The sequence below is a fragment of the Pelobates fuscus genome, unplaced genomic scaffold (assembly GCF_036172605.1).
Source record: "Pelobates fuscus isolate aPelFus1 unplaced genomic scaffold, aPelFus1.pri scaffold_24, whole genome shotgun sequence".
Classification (NCBI taxonomy): Eukaryota; Metazoa; Chordata; class Amphibia; order Anura; family Pelobatidae; genus Pelobates; species Pelobates fuscus.
Window position 1 is genome coordinate 105,257 of NW_026961888.1, and position 17,666 is coordinate 122,922.

The 17,666-nt window shown below is 47.7% G+C and overlaps 6 protein-coding genes across 6 annotated transcripts; 4 read left to right on the plus strand and 2 right to left on the minus strand.

Moving 5' to 3' along the window:
- Positions 1-2,008: 2,008 nt before the first annotated feature.
- LOC134584785 (histone H2A type 2-B-like) lies at positions 2,009-2,398 on the minus strand. The gene has a single exon (XM_063440611.1). It carries the CDS (start codon positions 2,396-2,398, stop codon positions 2,009-2,011), a length of 390 nt encoding a protein of 129 aa, XP_063296681.1.
- A 295-nt stretch (positions 2,399-2,693) lies between these two features.
- LOC134584787 (histone H2B 1.1-like) lies at positions 2,694-3,074 on the plus strand. The gene has a single exon (XM_063440613.1). The coding sequence runs from the start codon at positions 2,694-2,696 to the stop codon at positions 3,072-3,074; it is 381 nt and encodes a 126-aa protein (XP_063296683.1).
- A 5,700-nt stretch (positions 3,075-8,774) lies between these two features.
- LOC134584790 (histone H1B-like) lies at positions 8,775-9,422 on the plus strand. The gene has a single exon (XM_063440615.1). The coding sequence runs from the start codon at positions 8,778-8,780 to the stop codon at positions 9,420-9,422; it is 645 nt and encodes a 214-aa protein (XP_063296685.1). The 5' UTR covers positions 8,775-8,777.
- An 884-nt stretch (positions 9,423-10,306) lies between these two features.
- LOC134584791 (histone H4) lies at positions 10,307-10,621 on the plus strand. Its single transcript, XM_063440616.1, has one exon. The coding sequence runs from the start codon at positions 10,310-10,312 to the stop codon at positions 10,619-10,621; it is 312 nt and encodes a 103-aa protein (XP_063296686.1). The 5' UTR covers positions 10,307-10,309.
- A 2,236-nt stretch (positions 10,622-12,857) lies between these two features.
- On the minus strand, positions 12,858-13,247 carry LOC134584784 (histone H2A type 2-B-like). Its single transcript, XM_063440610.1, has one exon. It carries the CDS (start codon positions 13,245-13,247, stop codon positions 12,858-12,860), a length of 390 nt encoding a protein of 129 aa, XP_063296680.1.
- A 295-nt stretch (positions 13,248-13,542) lies between these two features.
- On the plus strand, positions 13,543-13,923 carry LOC134584786 (histone H2B 1.1-like). Its single transcript, XM_063440612.1, has one exon. It carries the CDS (start codon positions 13,543-13,545, stop codon positions 13,921-13,923), a length of 381 nt encoding a protein of 126 aa, XP_063296682.1.
- The last annotated feature ends 3,743 nt before the right edge of the window (positions 13,924-17,666 follow it).

Sequence of the window (17,666 nt, forward strand, 5' to 3'; positions counted from 1 at the left end):
ATCGGAGGATTTGGAGCCGCCTTCTGTTAATGGTAGGGGATGTAAAAAAATATGAGCAAGTACGTACACACACACTGTCAAGAAAGCTCTGGTTTTGGTGTATTGTTACTGTTGCCTACATTTAATACATGCTTGCAGCCACTTAAATAGAAACATTGTTACTAGCTTTGCATATGCACTCCTGTGTTAACTATGTATTCTCCTCTAAGCGAAAAAGTAGTCTTTTTCCTGCTGCCTCTCCACACGATGGATTCTAAATAGTGAAGTTATTGTAAAATCGCCAGTGAAATAGACCAGCAGAGATGATGGCTACATCGTTGCCTGACGTGAAAATGGGATATGTGGGGACATTTGAGCATTGTAGTGTGTGGGCTCCGTAGCTAGCCCGCTCAAAGTCACAGGCTAAAAGACACGTTTTTATGAATGTGTTGGAGCTCGTTCGAGTGCAGATTTGGTGGCTCTTAAAAGAGCCTTTGTGTTTTGTGTTAGCAGGTTTCAACTTAAGCACGTTCGCCTCGGATCCTACGAGCCAGCTGGATGTCTTTGGGCATGATTGTGACCCTCTTAGCGTGGATGGCGCACAAGTTGGTATCCTCAAAAAGACCAACCAGGTAAGCCTCGCTAGCCTCTTGCAGAGCCATGACAGCAGAGCTCTGGAAGCGCAGATCAGTCTTGAAATCCTGAGCGATCTCACGGACAAGGCGCTGGAAGGGCAGCTTGCGGATGAGCAGCTCGGTGGACTTCTGATAACGGCGGATCTCCCTGAGAGCCACAGTTCCTGGACGGTAACGGTGAGGCTTTTTCACTCCCCCGGTAGCTGGGGCGCTCTTTCTAGCAGCTTTGGTGGCTAGCTGCTTGCGGGGAGCCTTGCCTCCGGTCGACTTACGGGCTGTCTGCTTAGTTCTGGCCATTGTAGCAAAACGAAAGGGAATGAACGCTGCTCGCTGTAGCCTGGGCTTTATAGCCGATACGGCGTTTTCATTGGTTCATCAAGTGGGTGGTATGTTCTGATTGGCTGAAAACAAATAGTAAACCATTTCAAAATACCCGCTCAAATCAACTGCTTCTCATCCCCTCCCCCACATTCAAAATGCCCGCTCAAATCAACTGCTTCATCCCCTCCCCCCTCCTCCATCTATTGAGACCACGCGCCCAAAGAAGGGATCTAAGCCTTTAGTGACCCTTCCTGTCCTGACAGCATTTATTATAGACGCTACTAGTTGAAAGGAATGGCAGTGGGCAGTAATGGACGTATTCCTCCCAACATACTTATTAATAGCTGTATAGGCTTTATCGAGGGGGAGGGGTGCATGGGACATTGACCTCTTACACATGCAGAAAGGCCGCTTCTTTCGATGGGATAGAAGCCACGTCTGATAAAGGACTTTCACTCACAGGACGCTCAGTAGCCATACAAATGAGCTCCAGGAGACAGAGCAGCAGGAAATGTTACAAAGCATCCACTTATTGAAACAATGTTTTCAGCCGAGAGGCCAGGCTATTAAGGCTGCGTTAACTCATCCAGCAGCACAGACAACAGAGCTGTAGCGCCGCTAGGATTTGAACGCTCATAGTAGGTTTCACCCGGCATGTCCTCCAGACAGCGGGAGAGGGGGGAATCCTGAGAGTGAGCGACATGTAGAGATGCCCCGCTTAACAAAAGAGGACCTGTACACTATATACACTTGCCCCAATTGGTATTAATTTGCTGCTGCGTTTATCATAGACATGCATGGCAGCCATTGATTTTAACTAGTTCTATAGCTGGAATGTTGGACAGGATATGGACTGCAAATGGGACTCAGTCAGTGCTGTGACAGAAGCGCCCTAATATTTTAGCTTGCCTATGAGCTGCCAGCGTGGTGTGTGTGTGTGTGTGTGTGTAGATACAGGGAACGGTTTGCGCGCAGCAGAACAATTAATCGGCTCTTTGTGGAGAACGTGGGTGGCTCTTAAAAGAGCCTTTGTGTTTGGTAGGTGAGGGAGGCAGGTGCAGCAGCTGTCCGCTTTACTTGCTCTTGGGCTTGTGGCTCTCGGTCTTCTTGGGCAGCAGCACAGCCTGGATGTTAGGCAGGACACCTCCCTGGGCGATAGTCACTCCTCCCAGCAGTTTGTTGAGCTCTTCATCGTTACGGACAGCGAGCTGGAGATGGCGGGGAATGATGCGGGTCTTTTTGTTGTCTCTAGCGGCATTCCCTGCCAGCTCCAGAATCTCAGCGGTCAGGTACTCCAGCACTGCAGCCAGATAGACGGGGGCACCGGCTCCCACACGCTCTGCATAATTGCCCTTCCTCAGCAAACGGTGGACTCTGCCGACTGGGAACTGAAGTCCCGCTCGGGATGAGCGAGTCTTCGCCTTTGCACGGGTCTTTCCACCTTGCTTTCCGCGGCCAGACATGTTTGTTCTTGATTGAATGCAAGAAGATGAAAACTCCTCCCCTACCACAGGCTATTTATAAACACACTGTGCTCTGTGATTGGATGACTTTACAAGCAGCCAATTAGAGACACGTTATACAGGGAACCAATCTATTGCTGGAGCTAGTGTTAAACAGCCGCTTCCTTACGTCATCTGACTTTAGCAACCAATCGCAGGAAGGGAAGCGGAAGGGCCTCATTTACATGGTCCGCCTATAAATAGAACCGCCGGAGCAAGCAGCTTGCTATTCGCTCGCGAGCTAACAGCGTTAATCATGCCTGATCCAGCAAAGTCCGCACCAGCCCCCAAGAAAGGCTCCAAAAAAGCCGTCACCAAGACTCAGAAGAAAGATGGCAAGAAGCGTAGAAAGAGCAGGAAGGAGAGCTATGCCATCTACGTGTACAAGGTGCTGAAGCAGGTCCATCCCGACACCGGCATCTCCTCCAAGGCAATGGGGATCATGAACTCCTTTGTCAATGATATCTTTGAGCGCATCGCAGGAGAAGCTTCTCGCCTGGCTCACTACAACAAGCGCTCCACCATCACCTCCCGGGAGATCCAGACTGCCGTGCGCCTGCTACTACCCGGAGAGCTGGCAAAGCACGCCGTGTCTGAGGGCACCAAGGCTGTCACAAAGTACACCAGCGCCAAGTAAATGTCCGCCTCCCTGACCACCCGCTAACACAAAGGCTCTTTTAAGAGCCACCCACACTGTCTCTCTCAGAGCTGGCATCACACCCATGCATCAACTCTACAGCTTACTTGCTGCCCACCACAAGCTCACGCAAACGTGTAGCTTTCCTTTCACTTAACCCTTTCCATGCTGTCCTGTAACTCTGAAGATCTCGAGCTGCTCGTGTTTGCACATTTTAGACACTTGTATCACTCACATGCTGATTTAGCCACCTAATGCTCAGTTTGCTCCGCTCTATTACTTTCAAGTCTACCTAGATACCGGACTTGATCTTAGAAGATATTCGTTGGGCGGCTGTATATCTAGTAACTGTAGATTAGGGACAGGCTTCTTATTCAGGGTAGCGCTTGAAGTCGCATTAGGGATATTATAAAAGCTGCTACTGTAGGAGATCTTATACCTAATACTTTACCAAATGGCTACATGGCCAGGGATTTCACTCGATAAGTGTATCCGTTTCTTTCTCTTTTGTTATAGCCTATTGAAACAATGTTTCACTTCATCCTGATACTGTCTATTACTATGTTGCAACTCATAGGAACTTTTTCGGGATGGGTATTTGCAATGTACGAAAGAGATATTGAATTTTGGGTATAAGTGTCATTTTTACCGCAGCTATGCGGCCTGTCCAGGATAGAAACTTTCCCTTCCATTTTTGTATGGTGTCCATGATCACTGTTCGGAGACTTTCGTAGTTTAGTTTAAATAGTCGTGCTGGGTTTCTGGGAATCTTAAGTCCCAGAAACGACACGTAGTCGTCCCTCCAGTCCAGTTGAAATGCCATTTTCAGCCTGTCCACTAGGTCACTATCCAAATTTATCCCCAAAGCTTGCGTCTTAGTGACATTTAACTTGTAGTACGAGACTGCCCCATACTCATGTATTTGTGCCATCAGGTTTGGTAAGGATATTAACGGTTGTGTAATTGTTACCAGGATATCATCCGCGAAGAGGTTTAATTTGTACTCTCTCTCTCCCAGGGTTATTCCCCGTATGGATCGGTCTGCTCTTATGGCTGCTGCCAGTGGTTCCAGCGCTAGAATGTATAGTAACGGGGATAAGGGACATCCCTGTCTCGACCCATTAGTTATCGTAATTTGTTTAGACATGAATCCAGCATTCAGTACCCTTGCCGTGGGACGGGAATACAGTGCTTTTACTGCACTCAAAAACCCCTGGGGGAATTTGTATTTGCGGAGCACAGCTTCCAGAAACGGCCAGGCAAGCCGATCAAAAGCTTTTTCGGCATCCAGGGAGAGTAGAACACCCCCTCCCCGGATCCGAAGCAGGCTGTGCACAAGGTCCACTACCTTCCTTGTGTTGTCGGATCCCTGTCTACCCGTGGTGAAGCCCACTTGGTCGTCATGTATCAGTGTGGGGATGATGTGGGTGAGCCTGGTGGCTTGGACTTTAGCATATAACTTGGTGTCAGTATTGAGCAGCGATATCGGTCTAAAGTTTTGGCTACACGTGGGGGATTTCCCTGGCTTGGGCAATGTAACAATATGCGCTTCTAGCATATCTGCGGGGGTTTTCTCTTTCTGCGTGGATACATTAAACAGGTTGGCTAGGTGTAGGGTCAAGGTGCTGGCAAATTTCTTATAGTAGGCGTTCGTGAGGCCATCCGGCCCTGGTGCTTTCCCAGGAGGGAGATGTGTGATGGCCTGCAGAATTTCGGCCTCGGTTATAGGGGCCTGTAGTGTGTTTATTTGTTCCTCTGTTAGTGAGGGTAGGGTTATTTTTTCCAGGTAGCGTTCTATGTTCCCAAGGGTTGGCTGTATGGTGTTTGGATCTTGCCCTAAATTGTACAGGGTCGTATAGTAGTCTGCAAATATGTCGCTGATGTCTTTGGGCGTTACTCTTTTCTCCCCATTGGAGTTTAGTAGGTACGGGATCTTTGTGTTCATGCTTTTTTGTGTTAGTCTTCTGGCTAGAAGTTTGCTCGCCCTATTGCCTTGTGTATATTGCGTCGCCTTGAGTTTTCTAAGGCTAAATCCCATTACTGCCAGGTCGTGTTCCCTAATGTCATTTAGTTGTTCCTTTATTTTCGTCTGTAGCATTGGTGACGGGGTCAGTTGGTTTTGTTTGTTGAGGCTATACAGTGTTTTCAGCCAGCTTTTCATTTTTGCCTGAGATTTCTGTTTCAGTGCGCTAGCTTTCCCTATGATTAATCCTCTGATTACTGGTTTGTGTGCTTGCCAGAGGGTTTCTGGGGAAATGTCTGGGTGTGTGTTCGTCTCAAAATACTGTTTAATGTCTTCCCCTAAACGCTCGCAGAAACGCTCATCATGTAGTATGGACTCATTCAGGCGCCAAGGGCTGCGATGTTTGTAGTCATAGGCATCCTGTAGTTCTAGGGTTATGGGGGCATGATCGGACCACGTGATGGTACCTATGGAGCAGGCCTTAAGCTGATTTAGGAATGAGCCTTTTATGTAAAACCCGTCTATGCGAGAATACGTGTTGTGTGCTTGAGAAAAGAAAGTATAATCTCTCTCTTCCGGGTGTAGCACCCTCCATGCGTCGTATAAGTCATGGTCTCTAAATAGTCGCGTTAGAGGTTTACATTCTCGTGTCAGTGTTGTGGACCTGGGTGTGTGTGGGGGGACCGTGGTGTCCCATCGCGGATCCAGAATGTGGTTCAGATCTCCACATATGGTGGTAACGCCTCTTTGAACCGGTGTGATTTGTGCAATCAGTTTATGCAAAAAATTTCTCTGATTTGTGTTGGGTGCATACATGTTGATTATCGTGTGTTCCAGATTATTAATTTCACACACTAGTATTATATATCTCCCTTGCGGGTCTATAGATTCGTATAACAGCTTAAAGGACACATCTCTACTGATTAAGATAGATACTCCCCTAGTTTTTGATGTGTAGGTGCTATGGTACTGCGTGGGGAATTGTGCCCGTGCTATGGTTATGGTCTGTTTAAGGTGGGTTTCTTGTAGGCATACAACATCGGGGTGTATTTTGTGCAGATCTCTGGTCAGGCAGTGGCGTTTCACCGGGGTATTCAACCCCTTTACATTATGACAGTATATTCTCATGTTCTATTGGGTATACTGGCGGTTGTTTCGTGGGTCATTGGGTGGCAAGATTTGTCTGTAGGTGCTACCTTCTTTAGTGAGTATCCTGATCCTAAGGGCTCGTGTAGCAGTCCCGCTGCTCATTCCCCATGTGACCAACTTTATTCTCTGGAGGTTCCCTGACATAGGTGTATGCTCTCCCTGATTTGCGCTTGTCTTGTGCTTAAGGGTTGACCTGCGGACTGGTCCCTGTTTGGAGGGTGAGGGTTGGAGAGGTGGGTATAGGTAGGGTGCAACAGTAATGCAGTCTTTTTCCATAACATAGGAAGAAATCATTACAACATTTAACATATATACAGTAAAATCAAGATCAGTGTACATTTCCCAATGAAGGGTGAGGCACTAACTAGATAGTGCCGGGTAGGAGCGTGGTAGTCGTGTGCGTGTATAAGAAGTAGAGATCAGTGGGTGAGCTCGCTAGGCCCGATATGTGCTGTCATTCATCACATGACAGCCATGTCCGTGTCGTGTGTTGATTACTTATCGGTAGATGCGGGTGAAGCCTGGGTTCTTTCTTCCCTTACAATGGCAGCCTGCTTCTACCAGTGTGTGCAACTACTTTTTTTTTTTTTTGTTTTGTTTGTAACGTGTCTCTGCCCTATCAATAGGCACTTTTTTACCCACGGGAACTATCTCTCGTTCCCGGTATCGTCTATACGTTGTTTCATCTGTTTGCATGTGTGTGGTGCAGCCTCATGGTATAGCCTTGTGTTATGCGGATGTGTGGTGTAATTATACTTGCGACTCGTTGGATGACCAGTCTTGGTCGGGACCTCGTTTGGTACCGCAACAGAGTCCATATATTTGTCAGTCAGTTCATTTTTTTTGCTTTTTCCACTCCGGTGGCATTCTGGCTCGTGGTGCAGCGTTCTTTCCCTCTGGGTTCGTTGCAATGTTCCAGCTGCGCAGGATTTTCCGACCCTCCTCTGGTGTGCTGGCCGTCGTCACCGTACCGTTTCTCCTTATTAGAAGGCGGATTGGGTATCCCCATCTGTATTGCACATCGTTCTGTCGCAGTGCTTCCGTGATGTCTTTGAATTCTTTTCTCTTTTGAAGTGTGGCCGCTGATAGATCAGTGAATACTTTGATGTGTCTGTATTTCTGTGGCAATTCACGTTCTCCCCTTGTGGCTTGTAGTAGTGCCTCTTTTACATGGAAGTAGTGCAGATGTGTGAGCACATCCCTGGGGGTATCTTGTGGTAGGAACGTTGGCTTTTGGACCCTGTGGTACCTGTCTAAAAGTAGTACCTCTGCGGGCAGGTCTGGTGCTAGTTCTTTAAAGTACCCTATCAGGAACGCATGGAGCTCCTGCTGCTTCACTTCTTCAGAGATGCCTCTTATTCGTAAGTTCTGGCGCCTAGAGCGATCCTCTAGGTCCATTACCTTGCGCTGTGTGAATTCCAATTGTTGCTGTACATGCTGCATCTGGTCAGCCATGTCATTATGTGCTGCAGCTTGGTCTTCCACTCTCTGTTCCACATGTGTTGTCCTGTCTCCCAGTTCTTGCACTTCTTTGCGAAGTTCCCGCAGGGTGCTCTGGATTGAGGTGAGAATTTTGCTGGACATGTCGTCCAGACAGCTCTGCAGGAAATCCTGCGTGACAGGCAGGTTTTGCGGCCCAGGAGACGATTGCAGCGGCACTGTGTCATTCCCGCCGTCGCCATCTTGGTCCCGTTCCGTGAGGCCTGAAGTTTTAGGCGTCGATGTACGGGTCTGAAAAAAGTCGGATCGGTCCGTTTTTTCCGTTTGTTTTTTCTGCTTCGTGTTAGCCATGATGTTTCCCAGTAGTCAGGTCTTTTGGAGTCAGCGATAAGCTTTTTTCTTAGCTTTGTTGGGCCGGCGGCTTGCGGAGCTCAGATCAGTGCGACCATCCGCGTTGCTCGCTAGGCCACGCCCCCACAGTGTGTGTGTTTTAATATAACTGGTCTTAGTTGTTGTTAGAGGGTAAACATAGATATATAACATACAATTATGTAATTATGTAATTTAAAAATTGCCACGACTAAGAGCTCTTCTGCTATGATCTTACTACATCCTACCTGAGCTACCTGTCTGAACAAACGAGGATCAAAATCCCTTTTCTCTGTTTCTTTACGACACGAGCTTCAACCCACCTTGATAACACGGGCCCCTTCCCTTTCTTGCATAAGAGTGAGAAAGAAAACCTTGGAATATATTCTTTTAATAGTTATCACAGTAATGTTTGTGGAGAACATCAGGCTCATCCCAAAGGAGATGTGTCAGCTTTCACCGGCTCTGCTAGATCGTGACAACCCTCGGGACCCATGGAGCTGCTAATGAATTCTTGGTTAGATAGTTTAGTACATTCCACGATAGATGGCATCGACCTCCGTCCTCTTATTTTACCTAAATGTATTCGTTTTATCCATTCGGAAACACAGTGTGAGAGCAGAGTGTGAAAAGATGGAGTAGGGACAGTGGAGGGTGTGTCATAAGACTGTATCCAATCAGAGCGTGGTTAGATCAGCCAATAAGATGCTAGCTGGAGATGTATAATTTGGAGGCTGCTGCGGGCGCGTATTATTGCTTGATCTTCATAGAGAATAGTGACCATGTCTGAAGCCGCCCCAGCTCCCGCCGCCGCACCTGCGGTAGAAAGCGCCTCCAAGAAGAAGCAGCCCAAGAAAGCAGCCGGTGTCAAGAAAGCCGCTAAGCCCTCCGGTCCTAGCGTGTCCGAGCTCATTGTCAAAGCTGTGTCCGCTTCTAAAGAGCGCAGCGGGGTGTCCCTGGCAGCTCTGAAGAAGGCTTTGGCTGCTTCTGGTTATGATGTGGAAAAGAATAACAGCCGCCTCAAGCTGGCTCTCAAGGGCTTGGTGACTAAAAGCACTCTCGTCCAGGTCAAAGGAAGCGGAGCTTCCGGCTCCTTCAAGCTCAACAAAAAGCAGGCGGAGAGCAAGGACAAGGCTACCAAGAAAAAGGCACCGGCTAAAGTCAAGAAGCCTGCCCCGAAGAAAGCCACCAAGTCTCCAGCCAAACCTAAGAAGGTAGCTGCAAAGAGCCCGAAAAAGGCCAAAAAGCCGGCCGCCTCCGCTAAAAAGGCCACCAAAAGTCCGAAGAAAGTCAAAGCCGCCAAGCCCAAGAAGGTAGTGAAAAGCCCGGCTAAGAAGACCGTGAAGAGCCCTGCCAAAAAGGCAGCCAAACCCAAAGCCGCAAAGAGTCCTGCAAAGGCTAAAAAGGCAGCTCCCAAAAAGAAATAAGCCTTGCTCGCATTTAATTTTATTTTCCAAACCCCAAAGGCTCTTGTAAGAGCCACCACATTCTCATTTCAGAGCTATATATCAGTGATGGCAACGTGTTTGTTTTGGTGTCATGTCACACATATCGTTCCCCCTCCATCCCTCATTCTAAAGTCAGGAATAACCTAATGAATCCTGTAATCCCAGCATCTAGTGCTCGAAAAGATTACACAGGAATGTATCTTGTCGGTGTGGCTAAGTCCCCGTATACCAGTGCTACACTTGAGCGTTGATTTTTTTTATTTTTTTTTGGCTTAGAAATTCCCTCCGTTCTAAGATACTGAGGGTGTTTCTTCATTAAATTGCGAAAGGCCAGTTTTAGTGAGAAACGCATATAATATATAGAATATCACACAGTGTCCTTCCAGACTAGATTTAATGTTATTGCCTTTTTCAGTAAGATAATAAAGCAGAACATATTTTAGGGATTGCGATTTTGTACATGGTGATAATAAAAGGGACTGTCCTCGTCCTCTCTCCACGTGTGAAACGGGCGCTTATTTCGATATTCAAAGAGTGATAAAGCCCAAGAAATGATACCTTGTGCAGTAGCTAAGCCGACTATCAAAGAAACACTAAAGACATGATAAAATGATTATACTTCAAAAGACTTCACGATTGTGAAATCTTTTGAAGCATAAACAGCTTTGGTTTTAAAAGCCAGAACCATTTCGAGCACGGAAGGAGAGGGTTAAGCATATTATTGAGAGGAAAAAAAAAAGTGAAGGGGCGTGTTTAAAACGCCCGCCTCCTTTGCTGCAGGTCCCCATACGGTCCGTCCGAGGAGTATATAAGGAGGAGCTTTGCACAGCATCTCATATCGTTCGTGCAGAAAGAAGAGCAGAACCATGTCTGGCAGAGGCAAAGGAGGAAAGGGTCTCGGAAAAGGTGGCGCTAAGCGTCACAGGAAGGTTCTTCGTGACAACATCCAGGGCATTACCAAGCCTGCAATTCGTCGCCTTGCTCGCAGGGGAGGCGTGAAGCGTATTTCCGGCCTCATCTATGAGGAGACTCGCGGGGTGCTGAAGGTATTCCTGGAGAACGTCATCCGGGACGCCGTCACTTACACCGAGCATGCCAAGAGGAAGACTGTCACCGCCATGGACGTAGTTTATGCTCTTAAGCGCCAGGGCCGCACTCTCTATGGCTTCGGAGGTTAAAACTCGGGCTTGACTTTACCGCACACCCCATTAACCCAAAGGCCCTTTTCAGGGCCACCCACTTTTTCACTAAAAGACTGAACCTAATCACTTTAACCCCTTCCACACCTGATAAATTGCCTGCTATCTACATAGATACACCGAGAAGGAGATAGTAGTAGAGGCTGCTCCCAAACATCTAGACGGGAAAGGTTGCTAAACACTGTATTTGTAGACCGCATTTTTGAACCATCGGAGGATTTGGAGCCGCCTTCTGTTAATGGTAGGGGATGTAAAAAAATATGAGCAAGTACGTACACACACACTGTCAAGAAAGCTCTGGTTTTGGTGTATTGTTACTGTTGCCTACATTTAATACATGCTTGCAGCCACTTAAATAGAAACATTGTTACTAGCTTTGCATATGCACTCCTGTGTTAACTATGTATTCTCCTCTAAGCGAAAAAGTAGTCTTTTTCCTGCTGCCTCTCCACACGATGGATTCTAAATAGTGAAGTTATTGTAAAATCGCCAGTGAAATAGACCAGCAGAGATGATGGCTACATCGTTGCCTGACGTGAAAATGGGATATGTGGGGACATTTGAGCATTGTAGTGTGTGGGCTCCGTAGCTAGCCCGCTCAAAGTCACAGGCTAAAAGACACGTTTTTATGAATGTGTTGGAGCTCGTTCGAGTGCAGATTTGGTGGCTCTTAAAAGAGCCTTTGTGTTTTGTGTTAGCAGGTTTCAACTTAAGCACGTTCGCCTCGGATCCTACGAGCCAGCTGGATGTCTTTGGGCATGATTGTGACCCTCTTAGCGTGGATGGCGCACAAGTTGGTATCCTCAAAAAGACCAACCAGGTAAGCCTCGCTAGCCTCTTGCAGAGCCATGACAGCAGAGCTCTGGAAGCGCAGATCAGTCTTGAAATCCTGAGCGATCTCACGGACAAGGCGCTGGAAGGGCAGCTTGCGGATGAGCAGCTCGGTGGACTTCTGATAACGGCGGATCTCCCTGAGAGCCACAGTTCCTGGACGGTAACGGTGAGGCTTTTTCACTCCCCCGGTAGCTGGGGCGCTCTTTCTAGCAGCTTTGGTGGCTAGCTGCTTGCGGGGAGCCTTGCCTCCGGTCGACTTACGGGCTGTCTGCTTAGTTCTGGCCATTGTAGCAAAACGAAAGGGAATGAACGCTGCTCGCTGTAGCCTGGGCTTTATAGCCGATACGGCGTTTTCATTGGTTCATCAAGTGGGTGGTATGTTCTGATTGGCTGAAAACAAATAGTAAACCATTTCAAAATACCCGCTCAAATCAACTGCTTCTCATCCCCTCCCCCACATTCAAAATGCCCGCTCAAATCAACTGCTTCATCCCCTCCCCCCTCCTCCATCTATTGAGACCACGCGCCCAAAGAAGGGATCTAAGCCTTTAGTGACCCTTCCTGTCCTGACAGCATTTATTATAGACGCTACTAGTTGAAAGGAATGGCAGTGGGCAGTAATGGACGTATTCCTCCCAACATACTTATTAATAGCTGTATAGGCTTTATCGAGGGGGAGGGGTGCATGGGACATTGACCTCTTACACATGCAGAAAGGCCGCTTCTTTCGATGGGATAGAAGCCACGTCTGATAAAGGACTTTCACTCACAGGACGCTCAGTAGCCATACAAATGAGCTCCAGGAGACAGAGCAGCAGGAAATGTTACAAAGCATCCACTTATTGAAACAATGTTTTCAGCCGAGAGGCCAGGCTATTAAGGCTGCGTTAACTCATCCAGCAGCACAGACAACAGAGCTGTAGCGCCGCTAGGATTTGAACGCTCATAGTAGGTTTCACCCGGCATGTCCTCCAGACAGCGGGAGAGGGGGGAATCCTGAGAGTGAGCGACATGTAGAGATGCCCCGCTTAACAAAAGAGGACCTGTACACTATATACACTTGCCCCAATTGGTATTAATTTGCTGCTGCGTTTATCATAGACATGCATGGCAGCCATTGATTTTAACTAGTTCTATAGCTGGAATGTTGGACAGGATATGGACTGCAAATGGGACTCAGTCAGTGCTGTGACAGAAGCGCCCTAATATTTTAGCTTGCCTATGAGCTGCCAGCGTGGTGTGTGTGTGTGTGTGTGTAGATACAGGGAACGGTTTGCGCGCAGCAGAACAATTAATCGGCTCTTTGTGGAGAACGTGGGTGGCTCTTAAAAGAGCCTTTGTGTTTGGTAGGTGAGGGAGGCAGGTGCAGCAGCTGTCCGCTTTACTTGCTCTTGGGCTTGTGGCTCTCGGTCTTCTTGGGCAGCAGCACAGCCTGGATGTTAGGCAGGACACCTCCCTGGGCGATAGTCACTCCTCCCAGCAGTTTGTTGAGCTCTTCATCGTTACGGACAGCGAGCTGGAGATGGCGGGGAATGATGCGGGTCTTTTTGTTGTCTCTAGCGGCATTCCCTGCCAGCTCCAGAATCTCAGCGGTCAGGTACTCCAGCACTGCAGCCAGATAGACGGGGGCACCGGCTCCCACACGCTCTGCATAATTGCCCTTCCTCAGCAAACGGTGGACTCTGCCGACTGGGAACTGAAGTCCCGCTCGGGATGAGCGAGTCTTCGCCTTTGCACGGGTCTTTCCACCTTGCTTTCCGCGGCCAGACATGTTTGTTCTTGATTGAATGCAAGAAGATGAAAACTCCTCCCCTACCACAGGCTATTTATAAACACACTGTGCTCTGTGATTGGATGACTTTACAAGCAGCCAATTAGAGACACGTTATACAGGGAACCAATCTATTGCTGGAGCTAGTGTTAAACAGCCGCTTCCTTACGTCATCTGACTTTAGCAACCAATCGCAGGAAGGGAAGCGGAAGGGCCTCATTTACATGGTCCGCCTATAAATAGAACCGCCGGAGCAAGCAGCTTGCTATTCGCTCGCGAGCTAACAGCGTTAATCATGCCTGATCCAGCAAAGTCCGCACCAGCCCCCAAGAAAGGCTCCAAAAAAGCCGTCACCAAGACTCAGAAGAAAGATGGCAAGAAGCGTAGAAAGAGCAGGAAGGAGAGCTATGCCATCTACGTGTACAAGGTGCTGAAGCAGGTCCATCCCGACACCGGCATCTCCTCCAAGGCAATGGGGATCATGAACTCCTTTGTCAATGATATCTTTGAGCGCATCGCAGGAGAAGCTTCTCGCCTGGCTCACTACAACAAGCGCTCCACCATCACCTCCCGGGAGATCCAGACTGCCGTGCGCCTGCTACTACCCGGAGAGCTGGCAAAGCACGCCGTGTCTGAGGGCACCAAGGCTGTCACAAAGTACACCAGCGCCAAGTAAATGTCCGCCTCCCTGACCACCCGCTAACACAAAGGCTCTTTTAAGAGCCACCCACACTGTCTCTCTCAGAGCTGGCATCACACCCATGCATCAACTCTACAGCTTACTTGCTGCCCACCACAAGCTCACGCAAACGTGTAGCTTTCCTTTCACTTAACCCTTTCCATGCTGTCCTGTAACTCTGAAGATCTCGAGCTGCTCGTGTTTGCACATTTTAGACACTTGTATCACTCACATGCTGATTTAGCCACCTAATGCTCAGTTTGCTCCGCTCTATTACTTTCAAGTCTACCTAGATACCGGACTTGATCTTAGAAGATATTCGTTGGGCGGCTGTATATCTAGTAACTGTAGATTAGGGACAGGCTTCTTATTCAGGGTAGCGCTTGAAGTCGCATTAGGGATATTATAAAAGCTGCTACTGTAGGAGATCTTATACCTAATACTTTACCAAATGGCTACATGGCCAGGGATTTCACTCGATAAGTGTATCCGTTTCTTTCTCTTTTGTTATAGCCTATTGAAACAATGTTTCACTTCATCCTGATACTGTCTATTACTATGTTGCAACTCATAGGAACTTTTTCGGGATGGGTATTTGCAATGTACGAAAGAGATATTGAATTTTGGGTATAAGTGTCATTTTTACCGCAGCTATGCGGCCTGTCCAGGATAGAAACTTTCCCTTCCATTTTTGTATGGTGTCCATGATCACTGTTCGGAGACTTTCGTAGTTTAGTTTAAATAGTCGTGCTGGGTTTCTGGGAATCTTAAGTCCCAGAAACGACACGTAGTCGTCCCTCCAGTCCAGTTGAAATGCCATTTTCAGCCTGTCCACTAGGTCACTATCCAAATTTATCCCCAAAGCTTGCGTCTTAGTGACATTTAACTTGTAGTACGAGACTGCCCCATACTCATGTATTTGTGCCATCAGGTTTGGTAAGGATATTAACGGTTGTGTAATTGTTACCAGGATATCATCCGCGAAGAGGTTTAATTTGTACTCTCTCTCTCCCAGGGTTATTCCCCGTATGGATCGGTCTGCTCTTATGGCTGCTGCCAGTGGTTCCAGCGCTAGAATGTATAGTAACGGGGATAAGGGACATCCCTGTCTCGACCCATTAGTTATCGTAATTTGTTTAGACATGAATCCAGCATTCAGTACCCTTGCCGTGGGACGGGAATACAGTGCTTTTACTGCACTCAAAAACCCCTGGGGGAATTTGTATTTGCGGAGCACAGCTTCCAGAAACGGCCAGGCAAGCCGATCAAAAGCTTTTTCGGCATCCAGGGAGAGTAGAACACCCCCTCCCCGGATCCGAAGCAGGCTGTGCACAAGGTCCACTACCTTCCTTGTGTTGTCGGATCCCTGTCTACCCGTGGTGAAGCCCACTTGGTCGTCATGTATCAGTGTGGGGATGATGTGGGTGAGCCTGGTGGCTTGGACTTTAGCATATAACTTGGTGTCAGTATTGAGCAGCGATATCGGTCTAAAGTTTTGGCTACACGTGGGGGATTTCCCTGGCTTGGGCAATGTAACAATATGCGCTTCTAGCATATCTGCGGGGGTTTTCTCTTTCTGCGTGGATACATTAAACAGGTTGGCTAGGTGTAGGGTCAAGGTGCTGGCAAATTTCTTATAGTAGGCGTTCGTGAGGCCATCCGGCCCTGGTGCTTTCCCAGGAGGGAGATGTGTGATGGCCTGCAGAATTTCGGCCTCGGTTATAGGGGCCTGTAGTGTGTTTATTTGTTCCTCTGTTAGTGAGGGTAGGGTTATTTTTTCCAGGTAGCGTTCTATGTTCCCAAGGGTTGGCTGTATGGTGTTTGGATCTTGCCCTAAATTGTACAGGGTCGTATAGTAGTCTGCAAATATGTCGCTGATGTCTTTGGGCGTTACTCTTTTCTCCCCATTGGAGTTTAGTAGGTACGGGATCTTTGTGTTCATGCTTTTTTGTGTTAGTCTTCTGGCTAGAAGTTTGCTCGCCCTATTGCCTTGTGTATATTGCGTCGCCTTGAGTTTTCTAAGGCTAAATCCCATTACTGCCAGGTCGTGTTCCCTAATGTCATTTAGTTGTTCCTTTATTTTCGTCTGTAGCATTGGTGACGGGGTCAGTTGGTTTTGTTTGTTGAGGCTATACAGTGTTTTCAGCCAGCTTTTCATTTTTGCCTGAGATTTCTGTTTCAGTGCGCTAGCTTTCCCTATGATTAATCCTCTGATTACTGGTTTGTGTGCTTGCCAGAGGGTTTCTGGGGAAATGTCTGGGTGTGTGTTCGTCTCAAAATACTGTTTAATGTCTTCCCCTAAACGCTCGCAGAAACGCTCATCATGTAGTATGGACTCATTCAGGCGCCAAGGGCTGCGATGTTTGTAGTCATAGGCATCCTGTAGTTCTAGGGTTATGGGGGCATGATCGGACCACGTGATGGTACCTATGGAGCAGGCCTTAAGCTGATTTAGGAATGAGCCTTTTATGTAAAACCCGTCTATGCGAGAATACGTGTTGTGTGCTTGAGAAAAGAAAGTATAATCTCTCTCTTCCGGGTGTAGCACCCTCCATGCGTCGTATAAGTCATGGTCTCTAAATAGTCGCGTTAGAGGTTTACATTCTCGTGTCAGTGTTGTGGACCTGGGTGTGTGTGGGGGGACCGTGGTGTCCCATCGCGGATCCAGAATGTGGTTCAGATCTCCACATATGGTGGTAACGCCTCTTTGAACCGGTGTGATTTGTGCAATCAGTTTATGCAAAAAATTTCTCTGATTTGTGTTGGGTGCATACATGTTGATTATCGTGTGTTCCAGATTATTAATTTCACACACTAGTATTATATATCTCCCTTGCGGGTCTATAGATTCGTATAACAGCTTAAAGGACACATCTCTACTGATTAAGATAGATACTCCCCTAGTTTTTGATGTGTAGGTGCTATGGTACTGCGTGGGGAATTGTGCCCGTGCTATGGTTATGGTCTGTTTAAGGTGGGTTTCTTGTAGGCATACAACATCGGGGTGTATTTTGTGCAGATCTCTGGTCAGGCAGTGGCGTTTCACCGGGGTATTCAACCCCTTTACATTATGACAGTATATTCTCATGTTCTATTGGGTATACTGGCGGTTGTTTCGTGGGTCATTGGGTGGCAAGATTTGTCTGTAGGTGCTACCTTCTTTAGTGAGTATCCTGATCCTAAGGGCTCGTGTAGCAGTCCCGCTGCTCATTCCCCATGTGACCAACTTTATTCTCTGGAGGTTCCCTGACATAGGTGTATGCTCTCCCTGATTTGCGCTTGTCTTGTGCTTAAGGGTTGACCTGCGGACTGGTCCCTGTTTGGAGGGTGAGGGTTGGAGAGGTGGGTATAGGTAGGGTGCAACAGTAATGCAGTCTTTTTCCATAACATAGGAAGAAAACATTACAACATTTAACATATATACAGTAAAATCAAGATCAGTGTACATTTCCCAATGAAGGGTGAGGCACTAACTAGATAGTGCCGGGTAGGAGCGTGGTAGTCGTGTGCGTGTATAAGAAGTAGAGATCAGTGGGTGAGCTCGCTAGGCCCGATATGTGCTGTCATTCATCACATGACAGCCATGTCCGTGTCGTGTGTTGATTACTTATCGGTAGATGCGGGTGAAGCCTGGGTTCTTTCTTCCCTTACAATGGCAGCCTGCTTCTACCAGTGTGTGCAACTACTTTTTTTTTTTTTTGTTTTGTTTGTAACGTGTCTCTGCCCTATCAATAGGCACT